The sequence below is a fragment of the Nelumbo nucifera genome, chromosome 1, assembly GCF_055504915.1.
Source record: "Nelumbo nucifera cultivar China Antique chromosome 1, China Antique-T2T, whole genome shotgun sequence".
NCBI lineage: Eukaryota > Viridiplantae > Streptophyta > Magnoliopsida > Proteales > Nelumbonaceae > Nelumbo > Nelumbo nucifera.
The window spans coordinates 183,430,814-183,452,913 of NC_142649.1; the positions used below are offsets into that span (position 1 = coordinate 183,430,814).

General features: G+C 38.3%; 1 protein-coding gene and 1 long non-coding RNA gene across 4 annotated transcripts; both read right to left on the bottom strand.

The window, feature by feature from the left end:
• Window positions 1-802: 802 nt before the first annotated feature.
• On the bottom strand, window positions 803-5,453 carry LOC104595992 (homeobox protein BEL1 homolog). Of its 3 annotated transcripts, none has more exons than XM_010256951.3 (5): window positions 5,315-5,453; window positions 3,256-4,314; window positions 2,398-2,780; window positions 1,952-2,012; window positions 803-1,849 (listed from the first exon to the last, which is right to left on the bottom strand). In XM_010256951.3, exons 2-5 carry the CDS (start codon window positions 4,183-4,185, stop codon window positions 1,148-1,150), a joined length of 2,076 nt encoding a protein of 691 aa, XP_010255253.1. In that variant the 5' UTR covers window positions 4,186-4,314; window positions 5,315-5,453; the 3' UTR covers window positions 803-1,147. The 3 variants fall into 3 exon arrangements, with proteins under 3 accessions (XP_010255253.1, XP_010255252.1, XP_010255251.1); XM_010256950.3 differs by lacking the exon at window positions 5,315-5,453 and adding an exon at window positions 4,687-4,929; XM_010256949.3 differs by lacking the exon at window positions 5,315-5,453 and adding an exon at window positions 4,530-4,851.
• Window positions 5,454-19,015: 13,562 nt separating this feature from the next.
• LOC148804233 (uncharacterized) lies at window positions 19,016-21,312 on the bottom strand. The gene is made up of 2 exons (XR_016080753.1): window positions 20,091-21,312; window positions 19,016-19,993 (listed from the first exon to the last, which is right to left on the bottom strand). It is a non-coding gene; the product is annotated as an uncharacterized LOC148804233 (long non-coding RNA).
• Between the last annotated feature and the right edge of the window lie 788 nt (window positions 21,313-22,100).

Consider the following 22,100-nt stretch of genomic DNA (forward strand, 5'->3'; position numbering starts at 1 on the left):
TTATGACTGAAAATCCAAAAAATTAGTGAAATAGATTTTGAATAGTCAAATTCACAGCTGAAATTTCTGGAATAAAAAAAAAAAGAAAAATCTAAGATTTTGCTAGAAATAAATCTAGTCCTTTATAAGTTAATTTCATAGTGCTTGAGCAATAAAAAATTTTTTCTATAGTTTGTCCACATTTAATCTAAAGGCACCTCCAGATGGGAAAAAGGCTGTAATGTTAACTAACCTCAAATTCTAATGAATCAAAGGCTTGCGAAAATACAGCTGCAGGAGAGAGAGAGAGAGAGTAGCAAGTAGTAATCAAGGACCACAATCTTAAAGTGATTGATCAGGATATGAGATTTAAGGCGACATTAATTGTTCAAACTGAGGACTCAACCTGATGGCTTGTTATTTTGTCCACCATTATATTTATTGTCCATTATCATGCATCGATCATCTTGCAAGTTTTGTTCTACCTATGCATTCAAAAAGATTAATCAAGCTGCCGACTAATTAGCTGCTTTTATTAATCCTGTGGATCAAGCTCGGTTCTTTCTCCCAGTCCAAGATTACCTAGCTAGCATTAAATTATGTTAATCCTGACGATGCTAATGCCTGCTGTTGTTCATAACTTCATCTTTTGGGTCATCAGGTTCTGTTGTCGTCACCTTAACTCCGACTCTATGACTTATCCAATTAAAAGAAAAAAAAAATATACAGATAAGGGGGAAGAAAAAAAATAACTACATTAAACTAGAACCACAAGTGATTCAGTCAGTCAAATTGGTGGTGGAGGTGGAGAGAGAGAGAGAGATGAAGGGAAAAAACTCAAAAAGTATATGTATATCCTTGCATCAATGGATCAATGGCAATACAAGTCCAGACAATCAGATGTTGAATGAACTAAACAAGCTATATAGTAGACTATATATTAATTCCACGATAACGACACAAATTTACCATTCCAGCTAGCTATATAGCTGCAAAGTAAGTACGTTGGATCATAGTATATGTTGATTTATGTTTATGTATGGGAGTATGTACGTATGATCATCTATTAATTACCATCATTCTTTGACATGCAATTAACTCCAGCTGGCCGTCTCGGCGGAGACGGAACAAATGTTGGGTCGAGCTTTAATTTTTCTGCTGATTTTGTCTACCCAGCCAAGTCATGGAGCAACTGCGCTCCCATCAAGTTCCTATACGGTAGATTATTTTGTCCTTCCCCATCTAACATGGAGTACTGATGAATTGATTGGCAGTCTTCATTAATGTGATCTCTTGGGAAGAAAAGAGAGTGCTGTGATGCTGGGGAGAAGGAAAGACTCACACCGCTCCCACCGTGCTGTTGCAGTCCCAGTGTTAGAGACACACCACCGCCGATATTCTGATGATGGACACCGCCATTATTTGCAAAAGATATGGTGCTAGCAGCTGTATGCTGGTTGTAAGCTGAGAAATCCAAATCCACGGCACCAAACAGCTCGGGTACTCTGCTGCTACCCAATTGTTGTTGTTGATTCTGCTGATGATGACAGTGGTCTCCTTGATCGTTTCTACCATTAATTTTGCTGCTGCTGCTGCTACCATTTTTTTCAGGGTTGCTGATGATAGAAGAGAGAGACTCAGATTCGGCGCGGACAAGTTGGTCTGTTGTTGGTTTCTGATCCTCGGAGTTGGGCTGAGGAGTTTGATTGGAATTATGGTTTTGGTTTGGCCGGCGGCCGGCGTTGTCCCCGTGACTTGTACCACCTTCTGAGGAAGTCATGTTGTCAAGATCCTTTGTTTCTTCCAAGTACATCTCTTCCACCATGGGTTTCCATAGTCTAACCCTTGCGTTTATGAACCAATTGGACACCTGCGCGCATGCGGCAACAAACAATTATTATTATTATCTTTTAATCGTTGTTCGTAATATCAATATATGTACACAATGGTTGTGAGAGATATGGAAACGTGCCTGGCTTCTTGAAAGGCCTGTTTGGCGGGCTAAAATGTGTTTATCTACATCGCTTGGATACCTGCGAAAGTTAAGTACTAATTAAGTAGAGAATTATAGAATTTAGTAGTTGTTATTGGCAATGTAACTTAAGTAAGGCCACATACATATATAAATAAAAGTAGAGGTTGGGGTGTTAAATCACATATGGGTCCTCATGCATTATAAAGAAGCACAACAAAATCATAGAAAATATATATGGAAGAAGGCATCTCAATTGGCATTTGAATAATGATGGACATGGACAGAAACAAGCAACAACATGTTTGTTTGTTTGTTTTCAATAAGTTGAAACTGGTGAAAACACTACTATACATATATACATGGATGGAATGGAGAAAATTCAAGTACTAATTAATTTGATATAATAAGAGATCTATAGAGCAAGAGTCAAGAGAGGAAATTACGGGTGAAGGAAATGTTCGAAGAGCCAGGCTCGAAGTACAGAAACAGAACGTTCAGGGAGGCCTCTCTGTGGTCTCCAGGGATGACTCTCCATCATGCTCATTTGCTGAAAAGCCCTTTGTTGTCTCAGGGCTTGGTCAATAAGCCTGAGCCTTGGCGTCTCTCCCTTTGTCGTACCCGGTGCAACTAGATCCTTCTCTCCCATCGCCTTCTTCGTCGCCTTTATCTGACCAACAATTCCATCTCTCAAACACCTAAAATGCTTCGACATGGCCTTTGACGCTAACGCCGAGTACACTTTTGCGCCTCCCGTCCCAGCCACTGCTTCAAATGATGATACGACGCCCTTCATCTCTTCACAATATTGCCTGTATCTCCTATCCACCTAAACAACAAAATTAAAAGAAAAATACAAAGACAGAATGTCGGTGAGTCTTTCTTTCACTCTATTCTCCTGCTGATCTCACCAAGGGGAAAGGAGAAACGGAAATAAAAAGTGATAAAAAAAAATCACCAATTACAGTATGGAAGATATGAAAGACGACTGTGTGATGCCATGTAATAAAGAAAAGGAATAGAGATGATTCTGAAATTAATTTAATGAAGGAATGAAATGCCGAAATTGTCATGATGCGGGGCATTAATGGAGGAAGGCCCTCAAATCAATTAGTTCCAGATTTAATTTTCCATACCCAATCAATCAAACCACCCAGTAAAAGTAGAGCTACGTTTCCACTATTATTTCAGGTTGAAAAAAAAAAAAGTCTTTATGTATTTGGAGGAATAAAAACCAAAAAGTTGGGAACGGAAGAAGATTAGTTGCAGTAAAACTATAAAGAAGGAAACGCAAATCAATATACCTCCTCGAGCATGGAAAGCAATTTGGCTTTTCGTTTCTGCAATTCAAGTAGGTCTAGGGTGTACAGAGGTTGCTTTTTTGAAGAATCACCACCATTCTCCTCCTCCCACTGGTTGGCCTTATGGGGCTTCTGTTTGGGTTGATCAGTTTGCTTTGTTCCAAGGTTGCAGACCTCGTTCAGAAGCTCCTGAGCAGGTGCTAAGTACTTTGAGTTCTTTAGCTGAAAGTGGACCTGGTGAACATTTGCAGCTTTTCCGAAAAAACCATCTTGCAGGATTTGCTGCTGTTGTTGATGATTTATTGATTTTCCAAACAGCCCATCTCTGGAGTTGGATGAAATAAACCTCATATCATCTTGATGTTGTTGATGATGATGATGATGATTCGTGTCTCTCAGTTCGAACGACTGTAGTCCTATGCTAGAAGGTTTACTCGAAGAAAGAGAGAGTGAAAGTCCTTGACTCGGCCTCTCGTTTCCTTCACATGGAAAAACGCACCTCAGGCAGGAATCATCTACTAGTAGTCTATTGTCGTTCCAACCCGGTTCAGGTGTAACCATCAGGTTCTCACCCGTTGTTTCAGAGAACCCGGTTGGGAAGTCGGCAGGTTTGTTGAATTCGGGTTGGTAAAAATCGCTTGTATGGCCGGTCATCGTCTTTGAAGAGGAAGATGCCTGGTTTCCTTGTTTGCTGAAGAACCCTTTCCACATAACCGAGTTACTGTCTCTCTGCTGTAGGTTTTTGGAAGGAAATCCTAACATCTCTATACCTGAAGTTAGGTTGAAAAGCTCTGGACTTGATTCGAAGCTTTGCATCTGGTTCACGAGATGGCTTTGAATGGTAGGGCTGCTGTTAGACGAGGTACCCAAGTAGCAAAAACCAGTCGGAGACACCAAGTTCTTGGGTTTATCTTGTGGAGATTCACGAGCCATACAAGAAATCTTTCTTGTTGTTACTGCCGTCCTCTACATCTGCCGTTGGTTAAAACGATGTCCACGATTCTGCAACTGAAATACCATCGCCCGCTTATTGTCCATTCCCAAACCGAATTCTCAAAAACCCTAAAAGAAAAGTAGAAAACCCACCATTAAAATTAAAAACACTATAGAAGAATTAAAAAATAAATAAATAAACGAGATCAACGAAAACAACCAAGCAACCCAACTCCGCTTTGGGCTCAGAAAACTAAAAAAAAAAACAAATTTTCATTTTTTTTCTCGTATGCGTGTGTGTGCATGTGTTTGAGAGTTGAACGAGAAGGAATCATGTAACCAACCGGCGATGGAGGTGTGTGAGATGTTGTTGGTGGTGGTGGTGAAGGGTTGTGATATAGTGGAAAGGCGTGGAGGGAGGGAGCCGGGGAGAGCGCGTACTGCGCCTTTTCTTCTCTGACTTCTCCTAATAACTCAACATAGTGTGCAATGAAAACCAACCTCGGAAGGGAAGTAAGATCAGATATCTACTCAGAAACAGTAGTAGAAGGAGAAATAGGCGATGATAACCACCAAGCAGTGATTTGATTCCCCCCTCTTTTTTCCATCTCCCTACTGCACAATTTGGTGTGGGTCAATGCTTCGTGAGATAAATAACATCAAAATAGGCATTCCCAGAAATCTATCCATTCTTAAGTCTTTCCTCTCTCTCTCTCTCTCTCTCTCTCAATTATTTCATGGCATACGGTCCCTAGTCCATACCCAACAAATTATTAATACTGAGTACAATAATAATATAACATAAGAAAGGAGAATACAATTTATATTTTAAATAATGAAAAAACAACCATTCCCCTGCTTTTCCAAGTAGGTAGTGTCAAAGAAACAGCAATTGCAGAAAAGATAATCGTCCTTTTCCTGCTGCTTCACAAACTACAAGCCGCCACATGACCTATGCGGCTACGCTTTCACTTTAACAAGAGCTCCAACCCACTCAGAACAGCTTCATATCTTCGGATCTCTTTAAAACCCCATCAACCCAATAGTTTTATTTAACAAACCAAAAAAAAAACAGCAAGAAAAGGACAATAAACAAGGAAGAAAGAAAGAGTAATAGAATAACCCATACGGATTTCTGATTGATAACCCGATTCCCAATGACTCCTAAGTTCACTGGCTTTTCAGATGGGTGTCTGAAATCTGTTCTGTTTGCTCTGGTGCATCAGAATTTCTGATCATATCACTGATTTCCTTAATAACACGGAGAGACTTTTCAGAAAAGGTTTTGGGGAGAGAGAGAGAGAGAGAGAGAATAGATGCGGGGTTGTGAAAAATGTTCTAAAACTGGGGACTGGAAAGGAGTTGAGATGAGGTGGTCCAACATTTCCAACTAATTCCAATTAAAACGCCCATTAAAGAACTCCTATCTCCCCTTCTCGTGTATTTGATTGAAGGAAGAGTTGAGACGGGACCGCATCTTCTCTCTCTTCCTCTCTTCTTTTGTTTTTCTCCTCCTCTTTTTTTTTAAGCAATTGGACCTATCATGCTCTCTCGCCCATTGCCTTTCTCCTACCTTTCCCTGTTAACGCTATACAAATCCCCCCATTCCCTTATCGTATTGGTAATTTGGTAATGCTGACGACACTTATGTTGGCTTTTCTAATTTTATTTATTTCCTTCTTTTTTTTTGCTTGGGGTGTGATGAATAGATTCAATACGCATGGAGCGTACATTACAATATAAATCAAGAGTGATTACCTTATTACATTTTTTTTTATGGGTAGATTGCCTTATTACTTACGTAACATAATACTAACCTAATATTTTAGCGTGTACTACGTTTTGGCTTATATGAATGGGTGCGTATTACACACCCCACCCTCTCCACGGCGCATCATAACTCATGTACGATGAGTACAGACTACAGTCTACAGTAGAGCAGAAGAAGCAGAAGGGTTCAGGCTCCCATAACAGGCGGGGTTAAAAAACTGCCGCTCAACCACTAAGTTTTACAACAGCTTACGTTTTGGGATGTTTTTACAGTTGGGAAATAATAATAATAATAATAATGTGGTCCCGCCATAGTGTTACAGCTGCTGCATGGACCATCCTAAACTATGAGTTATCGCTACAACAGTCTTAACTGTTCAATGGGTGTGGGGCCACCATGTTTTTCATCCTGGATTCCTGATGATTAAATGGTGAGAGCCTTGGAAGTCCTTGTATGGAGAGACTAGAAATGCCCTTTTGGTAAATGGATGACTCAGATTGATTGGGTTGGTGGGCTGGGGCCTGGGAGTAAAAATGTAAAATGATGGTTGTAGGGCCCATCATGGATGATGACGATGGTCCTCCAAGTATATCATGACTTTGTCAACTTATTCCTCAATTTCTTTTTAGGGAGACACAACTGCGCTTCATGATAGATATACTACAAGCATGTCCCAAATGGGCCTTCTATTGGTGGACTAATTCCTCTACACTCTTAGCACCTCAAAAGAAAGGAAGAGCAGTTGTTACTGGCTAGTTGTCCCAATTTCTTCTATTTTTTCCCTTATCTCTCTCTCTCTCTCTCTCAATTTTATTTATTGTTGAATGGATTGTCAGGGTCCTCCCATATTTGATTCAATTTGGGAGCTATGATCAGTCTAATTTTGCTCAAAGTTGTGGGTTCTAGATTTTAATGCAATTAATGGGGAGACAGTAAAACGAAACCTTATATTATCATCCTCCCTCCCTCGGGAGTAAGAGTGAGAGAAGGGGTTGGTGGCACCAAAAACAAGTCTGCTCCAGATGGAAACAAATGGTCTTTCCCCCTCTTCGATCCCTTTGTCCTTTACATTTGGCAACTCAACCCATAATTTTGCCACCGTTAAGACACTAGAAGGTTCCTTTCCTCAAATTAATTTCAAAGAGACTTCATGTCCATCTATCTCTAAATGACATTAATTGATAAAAACTATTGGAGCCCCGAATCCGAACAAAAGGGACACAGAAGGAACTCGAAGGGAGGCTGGTTTGTCTGAAAATAAACATAGACCCAGGCTCTTTCCTCATCACCGGTGATGATGTTTATAGTTCCAACAATTTTAACTGTCAAGCCCACAGGAGTAGACACTCAATACCCACTTATTTATAATTTATAACCAGGTTGGGTCCATATAGAATAGAAGTGATCAAACATGATTTGAAGAATTACATAGTAGGTCTACCCATCCTCCTCCATAGAATTACCCCAAGTAGAATTATCATCCAAAAAGAAATTGAATTAACCCAAGCCCATACAGTTGTTGAAAAAGAAAGAGAAAGTAAAGTTTTTTTCTGAGACTGAGGCACAATTGATTAAAAAAGCAGTCTAAAGAAAGAGCAAGCATAAGCTTATGGATGTTTTGTTTGGGGTGAAGTGATTTTACATGACAAGTTGGAAAATTAAAAGCAATCCCTTTGGAGGGGGATGATGTATATGCTGCAATGGTCCCCCATTCCCCGCAAAAACAAATGTAGCCTAGCCTAAACATGTGGACTATAAACGGGGTAGCACACGTGTGGCCCACAAGCATGCTAAGGAGTAGGAGACGGGACCAGTAATTCGTCCATTTCCCACCTTGGGGGATCCTCTAGTGTCCAAAAGAGATGATTCCATCAATAAAGAATTGTAGCCGTTCAACCAATACTCTCCTTTCTCCTGCGCAAATTACCATAAAATATGTTTTGTCATTCAAAAGTGTGAAATACATCAAATTGCTGAAAATGAGAAAAGAAGAGGGGGAGGAGGAGGAAGAAGAGGAAGAAGAAGAAGAAGAAGCCGACACATCAGGTACTAGTACTGACGACTGAAGCTAGCAATATATTTAATTAGCTAACAAGAGAAGAGACCCAGAGTCCCAGACTGGATTTATCAATGCTTAATTGGTTCATTGCTTATGTACGCTTTCGCTGGTGAAAGACTACAAAAGAGAAAATTAAAAAAAAATAAATAAAGGGAAAGGAAGCTTGAGGCTCAGTCAACCATGATCAGATGAGCAGCGAAACGACCGGACCCTCAGACACCCTTTTTTTCTTCTACTATGTTGGTTGGGCTTGAAAACGAACGGTCAAATGAAAAAAGAAATAGAAAAACCTGGAGTTACAAGTAGTGTAGGAAAGTTGATGTATATATAAGTCCACCAAGATAAAGGGTGTGAGGCTGAGAAGGCTCGTGTGAAATGAAATAGTGTGTTATAGGTATGGGAGTGTACGGGCGGGCGTATGGTGGCAGATTATGATGACAAAGCTAATAGCTAAGCCAGCCAGCCAGCCAGCCCATTCCGATGACCCATAAATTAAATGATCGTCCAGTTTTATCACATTATGTCGGAGGGATGGTCGGAAGAGAACGGCCCACTTCCACCCGCACCACGAAGTAGTTGTGGAGCAAAGCGACTGATTGAACCCCCCTCCACGTCCTCCTTTGCTGGTTTGGCTGAGGAGCTGCGCGACGCACATACAAAGGCATGGCTGCAGTATGTATGTGTATATATATATATATATATGCATGAAATCAGAAGATGTCAAAGACCAATCAAACCCAACTCGCATTTTTTACCAAGTCTTCATGAGGGTGAGGGTGGTGGTGGTCCCCAGCCCCACCACCGTCACCACGACGGAACCACCAATTGCAGCACCAAGAGAGGATGGGGAGGGGGTGTTTCTTGGGGACTGGGGACCTCCCAAAAAAACTTTCATGATTGAGGGGTTGCCTTGCGTCATCACCGCAGCAGCTTACTCTTGTCCATATCTTGAGTGCAGATGGTGGTGGGGGCCTCTGCTTGTGAGTTTTTGGTGGTGGACGCTGTGCGTCTGTGACTGTGTATTATATATATATATATACTCTCTCCACTCTCCTCTTCCCTTTAGATGCTTGTTTGATTTGATCAACTATTCTTTTTAGACGGTGCCGTGCCGAACTGCCGACCCACTCACTTTATAAGGTCTCCAGCTGGTTGTAGCGGAGATACTTGAGATAAAATCCACTGTCACCAGGGGTTGGGACTTGGGAGTTGCCAATTGGGGATGGGGTGTGTTATGGTGGGTGGCTAGGGGGACGGGCTACCCCATTAGTGTAGCAAGTAGTAGCACCCGATTGCTTAATTTTACATTCATGACCGTAACGAGTGACGACTGACGACGTCGTCGTTCTCAGTCTCAGACTCTCGGGTGCATGCATGTGCGTAGGACCCCACCAATTCCATGAGATCATCTGGGCCGTCCAATCGGAATTCTGTAAGAGGATTTTTCATTTTTGATTCCTCACTAACTTCTAATTCTAATAATCCACACAGTACGTATATAAATACAACATAAAAATAAATTAGGAATTAAAGATGGGGAAAACGACAAAACTGCCTTTTTTTTTAATAAATTAAAAATATGAAAATACTAATAAAGGTGGAGCAGCAGCCGTGCCAGCCAAGGCCCAATAGCAACTTGGCAAGTATGCCGTGCGTCCAAGGAATTAAGGAAAAAGGATGACATCTTAGCTAGCATACGTCCACGGTCCACTGCTTTCAAGGGAATCGAGGAATCCATAACGTGCTGTCACCTTCCTTAGTATTTTCATGTACGCCAACATCATGGCCGTACGTTTGGTTTGTTTGTACAACGTTACGCTGATCAAGACCGTTGTATCTTCCAGAATAGTCCAGACGAGACGAAACGCAAACGACGACACCATCTTACTTCTTAGGAAGGCCGATACTCGATAGCCAGGCCCTCCTAGGCCGGAAACAACCAAAACGACGATTCCATTCCGACTGCGATATGGCCTGGGCCGCCTGGCTAGTGGCTGCCTGCTCATCTGCCTCTGCCCACGCCACCTCTGAAAGCCGGCGTTGTATATATATGTTTTTAAAAGTAGTAAAACGTCCCTTTTTAGAAGGTCATTCCATTCCCGTTGACTTGTGGATCCCTGAACCAAGTTGGATGTACGTTGGTTTGTAGTTGTACTAAGGCCGGACCGACTGGATCATATAATGCCATCACCTCCAAAATCCGGGTCCGGATAGTCTGCGTTCGGGTTCCAAGGAACTTTCCTTTCACTCCGGCAAATGGCCTCCACGTCAAAATACAACGGATTACGGGGTGGCCTTGTAATTATAAAAGTATAATGTAACCGCACATCGAGATGTGTGACTGCAATTTAAGAAGAGTAGAGTGTGGGGAGAGAGAGAGAGAGAGAGTAATGGGCAGGAAATCCTATTAGGACAGTCTTTGGAGCTGATGCTGTCAATGCATATGGTATGCGAAAATATTTATCGACGGGAAAATGTTCAATGAAACAGTGAGCGTTTCTTCAGAGAACATATTTCTTCAGTTCAAAAAACCTACTATGATACCGAAATGGTTATACCATCTGATTGGTTAATATACCAGTTGGTTGGGTTTAGAAGTTTTTACGGTATCATAATCAAACCTATATAGTATCTGATTTTATCCTTCTTTATCTTTTAAACCTTTTTTTAAATAAAATAATGAAAGGATTTCCTCTTGATATCTCTTCATTCAATTACACACCGAGCGGGGTCCCCATCAATCAATAACAGCAACGACAACAAAAATGTCCCCAGGACCACTTTGTCATTTGTGGTAGAAAGAACCAGATAATGCGGTCTGTGGTTCCTATTTCATGAACTGTGATTCCTATTTCATTCACGAAGCATCCCTTAATTACAGGCTTGTAGGGTTGCAACTTGGGCCATGTTAGCCTGAAGTCCCTGAACCCAACCCAAAAAAGAGTAGTCAGGTTGGCAATCAGGCTGGGACATGGTTTTTAAACCACCGTTGACTTAGATGCTCAGATCAAAAATCACTGTTAATTTAGACGTTCGAATGGTTCGGCCCGGGAATCGTTCAGGCAACTGGTTTTGTTTAATCCCAAATTTGATCTTTGGCCAATAAATGTTGAATCGGTCAATGATCTGTGGATTTGAGTGATCGAATCATCGGACCCGTTTAACAGTTTTGATCGTTTTTTATTTCAATTATCTTTTTTAATTTTTTTAATTATTTTTATCAGAACAGACCATCTATTCGAACCAAACAACCATCGACCCAGAAACCAGTGGCCAGAACAATTCCAATTCCAGATCGTTTTGTAAAACATTGGGCCATTGAGCAACCCAACCCAATTCCATTACATATGAATGTTAAAGCCCTGACTTTAATAACAAGTTGTCAACTTTTATTATTGTTGATTTCATGAGTTAAGATTTTTCAATAGGAGATGAATCATAATAGGCGCATTCCATTTAACCAATAAAATAGGATACATCAAGAGGGGTAATTACGCAACAATAAGTTCAAGATGCACTCAAGAAGAGAGCCCACCAAGCTCTTAGTTAAGAGAGTTGAAAAGAAAAGCCTGCTGAGCTAATGTCTGAGCAATACCCCCACTCTGTTTACATTACATGTAAAATCGAGAAGATAAAAAAGAATGAAAGATTGGAGGAGGGCCCTGCACTCGGTCCTCACCTGTTGGAGAGAGAGATCTTTATTTATAACAAGGCATGGACTACTTCCAACAAATCTCTTTCAATCAGAATTTGATCCCCATGATTCCAATCATTTAAATGTTTTTCACGTTCATACCAAAAGAACAAATAAAAACATTAAACAACAAGTAAATACCAATAAAAATTAGGTATCAATTGGCTCAATTGAAGGTCTCTGGCCAGTTATAGTAAAGACTTGGGAGTTGGGATTAAATTGCACATTCACTGGGGTTGGGGTGGGGTTATGGGTTTGGGGGATTGGTACCTCCCATTCTGTAGTCCCATTCTATGGAACAAATAAAAAACCATAAAAAAAAAATAGATTAATACAATCATCATCATTATAATCGCCACCATCAAAGCCTTATCCCAATTATATAAGTAAGCTACATAAATCTTATTTTGCCAGTTTGTTCTGTTTAATGTCACATCTATTTTTTAAATTATTAGTCCTTAAATCATTTCTTACTACTTATATCATGTTTATCGTTTCTTCTTCTATCTCCTTCAATTTGTAACAAATCGCTTCTTATAGCCATTAGCCAATTATATATTCCTCTATGCACATGACCAAAACCATCTTTAAGTCTATTTTCTCTCATTTTATCATTTCTAGTTTTCTGCACTCATTTATCTCAGCATTCACATTTATACCACACCCATTTTTTAGACATGTTGTTTCTTGATTATCCAACACTTTGCTTCATAGAACATATATGGCCTCACAATTATTTATAGAATTTTCCTTTTTGATTTAAATGGTATTCACTTATCACAAAACCCCAAATGCACCCCTCTAATTTGTTTATCATGCTCTAATTTTATAAGCATCTCTCCCTTATTATGAATTATCAAACCAAGATAACAAAAAAGGTTGAATTTAAGATTAAAAGTAGTCTAGAGAATTTATGATATTTTTAGGTTATGTTTGGTTTGAAGGAAAAAATAGGAAAAGGAAGGGAAAGATATGAAACCCTATACATGGTTTGTAAAGGTTTTCCTAATTTTCCAATCTTTTCCCTACTTTTTCCTTCAAACCAAACACAACTTTAAGGAGATGGAAGAAAGGTCGGATTAGAACTAACCCAAAACCTGAGGTTAGGATTAGGGTGGGGGTCGAGAACCACGGATTGGGATTAGGGTTGACTTCTCAGCCCAAAACTTGTAAATTTTGATAGAAGGAAAAAAGATGTGATTCTAGAGCCTGAAACCGACTTTATTTTCAGGAATAAGAGACCAAGGCAGAGATAGTAATATTTCTGAAGTCATCCAATCCATACGTCTTGACTACGCAGCTATGCTGCTGCTTCTTTTGTTGTTATTTAATTAATAGGCCAAAGCCAATTAGAGTTGACAGGGGTGTGTGTGTGTGAGTGTGACAAACAATAGCGTAGTAAAGAGGTAACATGGCATGAAAAAATCATATACACAACCATACAGCCCAGCCCAGTGGTCCTGGATAAGTCCACGCATTTTGCTACATCAATCACGCTCAGGTCTTGTGGCAAAGGTTCAGTCCAACAACCTCTCTTACACACACACACGGCACATCTTTTCCTGAGCATTCATCTGTACTCAAACCATTGATGGATCCATATTGCTGATGATGAATTTATTGGTGAAGATTTAAGGCTGACATGGACCCTCACCAAGAAAAGAAAAGGCTGACATGGACTTTTTTCTAGCTATTGATTAGCACATTATATTACCAATTCATCAAATAGATCCGCCACCCCTATCTAATGGAAAGCTTGGACTAGTTCTACATGTCCTCCACATAGTCAAAAGTTATTCCATCACTGTCTTCAACTCAAATGTCACGTATGTTGCAAGAAAATATCTCTTCAATAATGAAGATTTGGACCCCTTAGATACTTTATATGCTTAGCTAGTTAATTAAAACGTCTCTTCTTCTTAATTTCTGTATGGGTGTGCAAAGAAGTTTTAGGGCTTGTTTGGTTTGTTGGAATAGGTGTTTAGAATCAGAATCAAAGTGGGTCGTTCTGATTCCAACTATTCGGTTGGATGGAATCGAAACCTCATTCCCATTCCACTGTGAAATGGCATTTTCTCATTTGAGGGGGAACAAAATCCCCTTTTAGCAGAACCAAACAAACTACAGGAATAGATTATTCTAATTAGGGGTGTTTACATTAAATATCAAACCGACCAAATCAGCCTGACTAAACCCGAATTGGCCGGTTTTCAAAACTACCAGTCGGTTTCGGTTTGTATAAGAAAATAAACCGACAACTCGATTCAGTTTAATGATGAAAACTGAAACCAAACCAAACCAAACCGGTCCTATATGTTTAAGTAATTATTAATTAGTCCCTACCAATATGTTAAATGTATATATTTTATGTGTTTTGTTTGAACTTTGAAAAATTGGTTATTTATGATAAAAACTAAAAACATAAAACCAATACAAATATAATACAATGGTACAATATTTAATTCAGTTTAGTATAAATTTAAATATATATTGACAAAAAAATCAGTTTTGCACAAAAACTAATCGATTTAAATATATATTTTGATTTTGCATAAAAACTAAAAAGAAATAAACTTAAATATAAATAGACATTTTAGTTTAAAATATATAAAAACTGACTAAACTGATAAACCGACCCTTCATATTTGGGTTGATTTTGCTTCAAAGTCGGTCGGTTTCAGTTTAGTCAATAAGTAAATCAAATAAGTCGAGTCGGTTGAAGAAAATGACTCCAATCGATTCCAACCCGACCTATGAATACCCTTAATTCTAATTCTGAAGAAATTTTGATTCCGATTGCAAACCACACATACTGTAAGATCCCCCCCCCCCCCCAAAAAAAAAAAAAAAATCAGAAGGAATGGGAGAAAGCACCGACAGGGGAGTAGATGGATTTGCACTAATGAGATTAACAGAAATAATATATCATTATCAAGTGTTGACAAAACATGAAAGCACCTTTTTAATTGCTTTCCCACTTTGGCAAACAAAATTTTCTTTTGTCTACTTTTGGAGTCTGTGTCAAGTTGTCTGTTGTTTCTATATAGTGGTTTCGTCATGCATTCCACAACTCCATCCATCTTGTACACAGATTCATCCCTAATTGAACTTACACGAGTGTCTACAGAGTAATCTATATTATGTTTTAATTTTATCAAAGTCTCCCAAGTGCCTAGCAATTGGATACTGAGAGAAGAAATCAAAAGCAAATCTAAAAAAGGCTAGTCTCTGTGGATTTTGATTATTTTATTGATCTCAATCGTCAAAAGATATGAGGATTATATTTGAGTGTTTAAATTAAAAATAATTGCTTATTGAATAAGTGCTTAAAAATAAGTGTTTATTCAAATAAGTACTTATTTGTATTTGGCACCCAACTTTTTTAAGTGTTTATTTTTTAAAATAAATATTTATTTTATATTGGGCGCTTGATAATTTTTTTCTCTAATAAGCACTTAAATAAGCATTTATGACTATTTTGTCTTTCATTTTCTTTCAAATTTTCAAAAAATTACCCTTTAAAAGCACTTTTAAAAAAATACATTTATGAAAACATTTATACAAAAATATTTTTATGAAATCACTTTTGCAAAAATAAATGATAATAATCATGTAATACAAAATACATACAAAATACAAGATTGTGCATTCTACATATTTGTATTATACTCTTTCCAAACTGAATCAATGTCCCGATACTAAAGGTAGGGTTTAATCAGGCCAAATAATAGAGAATAGGGTTGACATCAATACTTTCGAAGAAGACATTTCTTGACCTTCTAAGAACCTGTGATTCAGCGACAGAAGATATTTCTGAATCATTGAAAGCATCATTCATTCAATTTCAAGCGTTATATGTCTTATCAAAGAGCTTGAACTCTTACATTGATTCCTAACAAGCTAGAAGGCTTCTAGGCTTCTATGTAAACAGTTGCTTCCGCCTTCCAGTTTGAGGGGGGGTGGATCCCTCACAACCTCTTAATAAGTTTAATTCGGTAATTTAAAACCTCAAGGCATGTGCAAAATATCATAATTTTCTTGTTTAAAGCTTTGGACCGGCAGTCCATCTTCATTCCCAGAATCCCAAGTTGGGATTAGTAAACGGCCAATGACATCTTCAGAAGCTTGATTTAGATCTCTGGGGTTTTTTCTTTGGCCTAATTGACTTCTTCACAGGCCACCTGATGTTGGATAAAACCCTAGAGTGATGCAAAGAATTCACCTATACACAACCTCTTTCCTTTGAAGAAGAGATTGATGAGCCCATCCATTTTTTATTAGACATGTTTATGGTCTGGATTTGAGCTTAACTTTTGCCTAAATTTAAATGAATTTGAAATAAAACTTAAACCCAACATAGTATAAGTTCAGGCCCGAAGGACAGCCCATGAACAGGTCTATTTATGATCATGTAGCTAGGGGCAAGGCCTGTAATTGGACTTGAAGTCTTCGACCCCAGTTGACCCATGAGCAGGTCTATAACCTTTCAAGCGTTATATGGTATTAATTATTGATTGCATGCTGATGAGAGGTGAATTTTTAATACTTAACCATGCACTAATTCCTAGATTTTACGATAAATTAGATTTAGTACAAGTGGATCTAGATAGAGTTTATATAATAATGTTTTGTAGATTTATTATATGATTAAATATAATAATTAAATAAATTGGCTTATAATAAGATTTTCTGTGTCCAAATATGATGCCCAGGCATTGTTAAAAAAAAGGTAATGCCTAAATGGCAATGTATTTTATAAGGAGTAGCTGGATTCCACTTTGGTTTTAATCATGTTGTTTCCTAATCAAATTAGAAAGCTAGCTCATATTCTTTAATCACAAATCAAATCAAATATAATTCAGTTTCCTGACTCATGACTCAAATAAAAAAACCCAACAAAAGGCTTTGAAGACATTTCACTGGTACAACTGTGCAAGTCTCGTTAACCCAAATTAATATAGTTGCTCACTTGCTCTATAGTAATTAAGTAAGAAAGAGATCATTAGTAGCTATAATTTCTAATTTTTTTAGAGCTCAATTATAATCTGATGATAGGCACATTGCAACTCTGGATAGTTGCGTGGTTTCTAATTAATTAATGCGCGCATACAAGAGAAAAATAGCACTTATAATGCAGGTGAACTTCAGTAACTTGTAATAAGGATATATTTAAGTTGGATATACAGGCTTCGAAACTATAATTCTACATAAGAACTAGCGGGGGAGCCCCTGCGAAAACAGACTGAACTATTTGGTTTCTTTAATAAAGTAAAAGAATACCTTGTGTTCAGAATTAAATTCAATTCGAAGTTCTTGATTTGTTCCATAAAATCAAGTTCGAAGTGTAGGAGGGGCAACATAGAAAAAATGTTAAAATGGATTTTGAACCATTTTAAGCAAAACTTTCCATATCAGAAAATAGTGAAGCTCAAGTACTCGGTTTGAAGAGTCTAAGTTTGAAATGTTAAATGTGATTACCCTTGAAAACCCATCATATAGATAGTTAACACTGTTTGAATATCTATAATTGTACATCTAATTAACATTGTAAGAAAATACATCCATATGTAAAGTACAAATTTACACCAAATACAAATTTGAATCTCTCCTATATGCATTCCCTTTGTGAAGTAGCACAGGTTCAACCTCCACAAGAGCAAGATGTTATCAAACCCTGGGGTCTATAACTATCTAGGCTATTCCTCCTAAACAATCAAGTCAGTGTATGTAACTATCCAAAGTACAACAATAAGCAACTGTATATATGAATAATTCAAATTTTTGATAGGTCCTAGGAAAAAAAAATGCATTCCTTGTAGAAATCCATGATGTATAAGGCTGATATTTGTAATAATGAACCTTATCCATTTTATATGTATATAAACCTTACATATGTCATCTATAATTGTACTTGTTAAACAACCAAGTTAACCATTTCATTGGGTAGAAATCAATAGGTTGGTATCCTTTCCAATTTTCTTAGCAAAAACCTATGCAAAGAAGATTAGGGCTGATAATAAAGTAAGATTTTCTTACGCAATCACTTTATGCTAAAATGAAAGCTATAGAAAGAAAAGTACAAATAAAGTTCATAAACGAAGGAGATCAAATAATCAAGAGATACAAAAAATACTGGAATATAGTAAAAAATTTATGGGGAGATACCACATAACATAATAAATGCCATTGGTCCTTACGAAAAATATAAATAAATGAATAATGAATGCCTTGAGGAGTCTAATGTTGCTAGAGGATCTTATATGAGTATGTACCTTTATTAACTAACTGTTGAAGCTTGTCTTTTTCTTCCATCAAAATTGTTCACCATTGAATCCCAAAGGTGGGTATCAAGAGTCAAGACTATTATTCTAATTTGGGGAAAAAACATAGTAGAATTCTCTGTTTCCTTTTGCAGTTTAGATTATAGAAAATTAAGTAGAATCTCATTCTCATATTTGAATTGAACACTTAATCATTAAAATATTATGAAAATTAAGTTAAGAAAACACAACTCTTATCACTATTGCTTTGCCCAAGATGTGCTCAAATATTTAATGAGTTTTTTTTTTTGATAATTTGTGCTCAAATGCTCAATGAGTATGTTGATTTACAATTGTGCTACATCCTAACTGGTTCGATAGAAACACCTCTAAACTCTCCCTTACAATGCCCTCCTCTCTCCTTGGCAACAATGGTTTAACTTGAGATTATTAGCTCACTGTGCCTTACTTGTCAGTTATAAGTCTTGAAATACATTTATGAGATTCAAAATTTGAATCAAGAAAAGAAATTGAATATAAAACGGTATCTTTAGACTCCCAAACATGTCATGGAGACCACAGATACAATAGTACAAATTACAAAACCAGCATTCATGTATCAAAGTTCAATTATTGAGCCCTATCTTATTTGAGATGTAAATATACAAAGGCACATGTATCATATAAACAAATAAAACAATGTTTTTTCAGGAATTATCAAATGTGAGTGCAATTTTAAGATTTATTGCAAAACAATCAACAATGATTGTTTTGCAATAAATCAGGATCTTCTTCCACGCAAAAGACATTTGTTAAACTATATGTTTTTAGAATAAAAAACAATTTTTTGTTACGTGACTTCAGTATAAAACGGGCGAAAAAGCCAATACGGAGATTTATTGCACCATATCAAATCAGGAATGTGACCATGATTCTGCATTTGCACTCTTTCAACTGGAGTCAGAATTTGCTCCTAATGACTTTCTGAGAAAATTTGTGAGAATATATAGTTGTCTTCTTAATAATTTTGTAAATAAAATGTTCAATTTTTTATCAATGAAAATAAAATGTTTAATTGCAATGCCTTGAAGCCTCCAAATATGAACAATCCATAATCCCAATATAGAGATGAATTATCATTGTGAGAAGAACATCAGTTCTATGTTTTCTACATGTTTTAAGGATAGTTAATTTCAATTATTTGGGGTAATGCTACGACTTCCTCTGCATTTGCAGATTATCTAAGACAAACCTTTTAATCATAGAGATAAAAGTAACTCATAATATAGACAAAAGATTCAGATTTTACCTGCACAAGATTTTTGCACATGCTGAAGCTAAGATCTTCCTCATTTCTCTCAATGCTGTGTCTCCTTCCAATGAATTGTACCATTGATGCTGGGCCTTCTGGTTGTGAACCATAATTTCTAATACCAATGGGTTGTGCGAGCCCAGCCCAAAGCACATTTGACCTAGACGTTATAACTTACAACAAATGCAGGGAAACCAACAGCAAACTGGTTCATGCTATCCATCTGATCAGAGTTCACAGGACCTCACTACTCATCCATTCAATGTGAGAGAGAGAGAGAGAGAGAGATTCGTTTACGCTCCAGTCTCCACGTTTAACTCTTGGATTGCGGTTTTTTCTTTTCAGCAACAGAAATTTCAGGGCTATGATTCGATGTTTACATTTGCAAAATTTTTACTATGAAAAATGGTATATATATACCACAAAAGTCCAAAAAAAATCGTCGAATACTTCAGTACCATTTGTCTCTTAACTGTACTATGACCATTAACCGGAACGGGATCTGCTCCTCACACAAGAGCGCCTCACATGCACATCCACCGTGCATTCCGGGAGATGTTCCCAATGTATGGTACAATGTGCGTGTGAGGCGCGAGTGAGGCGCCCTTTGTGAGGAGCAGATCCGGTCTCCCATTAACCCTCCTTCGCACGTGCCACTCCTTGAAAAGCCACGTCACGTTATGATGATGCAGACCAGGAAGATGATTCCCATCTGATGGTAGTCATGATATGGAGAAAGAAAAAAAACAGAGTTTTTAGTCTGAGTAGGTTCTGCCATATTCGTCTTTAATAGCTTATTCTACGCGTACCGTACTCGAGCTCTCTTTATTGTTGTATCTGCAACTCGAACCAAGAAGAGAAAATAATATCAAAATGGGGAGGTATGCAACCATAACTTCCACCTTCTTCTTCTTGTCCAACTATCTATCTGTTCTGTGTTCTTTTTTTTTATTCTCTTTTATCGATTTTGGATTTCTTGACTGGTGACGGACTGACGGTATAGTGTCTTGTTTCAGGAAGAGAAGAAACCGGAGGAGAAGAAAGTAGAAGATCAGAAGAAAGGAGAAGGGAAGAAAACAAAACAAGAGAAGAAGGAAGAAGCCAAGCCCGATAAGCCAAGTGGGGAGAAGGAGGAGAAGAAAACAGAGGAATCCAAGGGTTTAGAAGAAGCCAAGGAGAAGGAGCCCCCTCCTCCACCAGAAGAAGTCGTTCTTAGAGTCTACATGCATTGCGAGGGGTGCGCTAAGAAGATCAAGAGAAGCTTGAGGGGATTTGAAGGTTCGAGTTTAAGAGATCCATTTTGATTTTGACTTGCTCTGTGAGAGGTTATTGAATGTGGGTCTCGCCCTTTTATTTTTGTGTTGAAGTTTTTTCCAGACAGAGAGAGGAGAGATGAGAAGACTTCACTCACTGTTCGAGTCTTCGAGAGAAGGAGACAGGGAGCATTACCCAAGAGAGTTCGAGAGACCCGAAGGCACTGCTGCTGCTGCTGGAAACCCAAGAAGCTTAAGCAGGTCGGAGTCCGAGGGATTAAAGTTAAGGAGCCGGAAAGAGGAAGAGGATGACGATGGAGAAGATGATGACGACGATGACGATGAGAAGCGACAACAGAAACTAAGAAACCCTAGACGACAGAAACAACGCACGGAAGATGAGATTAAAAAATGAACAGAAGAAATAAGTATATATGAAGAAAAATCAAGAAAAGAGAAAAGAAATACCTGCGCGAAAGAGAAACAAAGCGAGGATGCGATGGGCTTGAAGAGCAGATCGGGCGTTCAATGGACCACATATCTTCCATTGAAGGCCTTCTCATGCCGCAAACCCCTACCGGAAGAGACCAGTGAAGAAGAAGAAGAGAGAGAAGGAGGGAGAGAGAGTAATGGGAGAGAGAGGGGGGGAGAAATAGAGTGGCCTTCTCATGCCGCAAACACTCTCTGTCATCTAGTATGAGCGGCGAATTGACTTCAGTTCTGAAATCAGGAGAGAGAGAGAGAACGCGGGGTGAGGACTGAGGAGAGAAGTGGAGAAATAGAGTGACACATATAGAAAGAGAGGGAGAGCGGGAAGACAGAGGAAAAAAAGTAGACACGCGTTATGCATGATAAATGAAGGAGAGAAGTGATCAGAGTTATCTCTCATGCATTGTTCACACGTGCAATTCATTGATCTAATGCTAACTATAGTACTAAAAGTAAAACAATAAGATTCAATTTTGCGCTTTACTATATATATATATATAAAAGATGAGTGAGAGAGGTCGACCCACATAGAATAAGGTCTGAAATTGAGTTGAAACAGAGAGAGATGAAAGGTTAAAACCGGAAAATATCTGAGATAAATAGTTGGTGTTGATGATAAGCAATAATGATACGAACAATTGATTTTGTGTATAAAAAGTTAGGGTATTTCAAAAGTCTCTATACCAGTACCAGAAAAAGACGTAGAAAAAAGCTAATTGTTGCTAAGAAGGATGGGTCGAGGGTAATAATGTAATTATACTTTTCAAACGAGGTCTTGATAATGTGTATGTTAGAACCGAGTGCTTATAAGTCGAACCTGTAGAGGGAGTAGTACATCAAAGGCGCCGGGTATTATCCTAAGGGTGGAGGGTCAAACGAGGCCCAAGTAGAGTAGCTCAAACAAGGTCACCAGGAAGCTAGAAAGATTAGAGATAGCTTACCTAGGGAGCGATACCATTTATTTATATTTGAACCTGCCTAGAGTTAGTTATGAGCAAACGACCAGGATGCGATCTAGCTTGTGCCACGTGTCCTTATCCTGGGCCTGTCATGTGCATCCATGCCATTGGGCTTGCC

Coding starts and splice junctions, on each gene's coding strand:
- LOC104595992 (XM_010256951.3), bottom strand. CDS start 4,185: ATGGCTCGTGAATCTCCACAAGATAAACCCAAGAACTTGGTGTCTCCG. Junction 2,781..3,255: donor TGCTTTCCATGCTCGAGGAG/GTATATTGATTT, acceptor TTTGTTGTTTAG/GTGGATAGGAGATACAGGCA. Junction 1,850..1,951: donor CAGGCCTTTCAAGAAGCCAG/GCACGTTTCCAT, acceptor GCATGCGCGCAG/GTGTCCAATTGGTTCATAAA.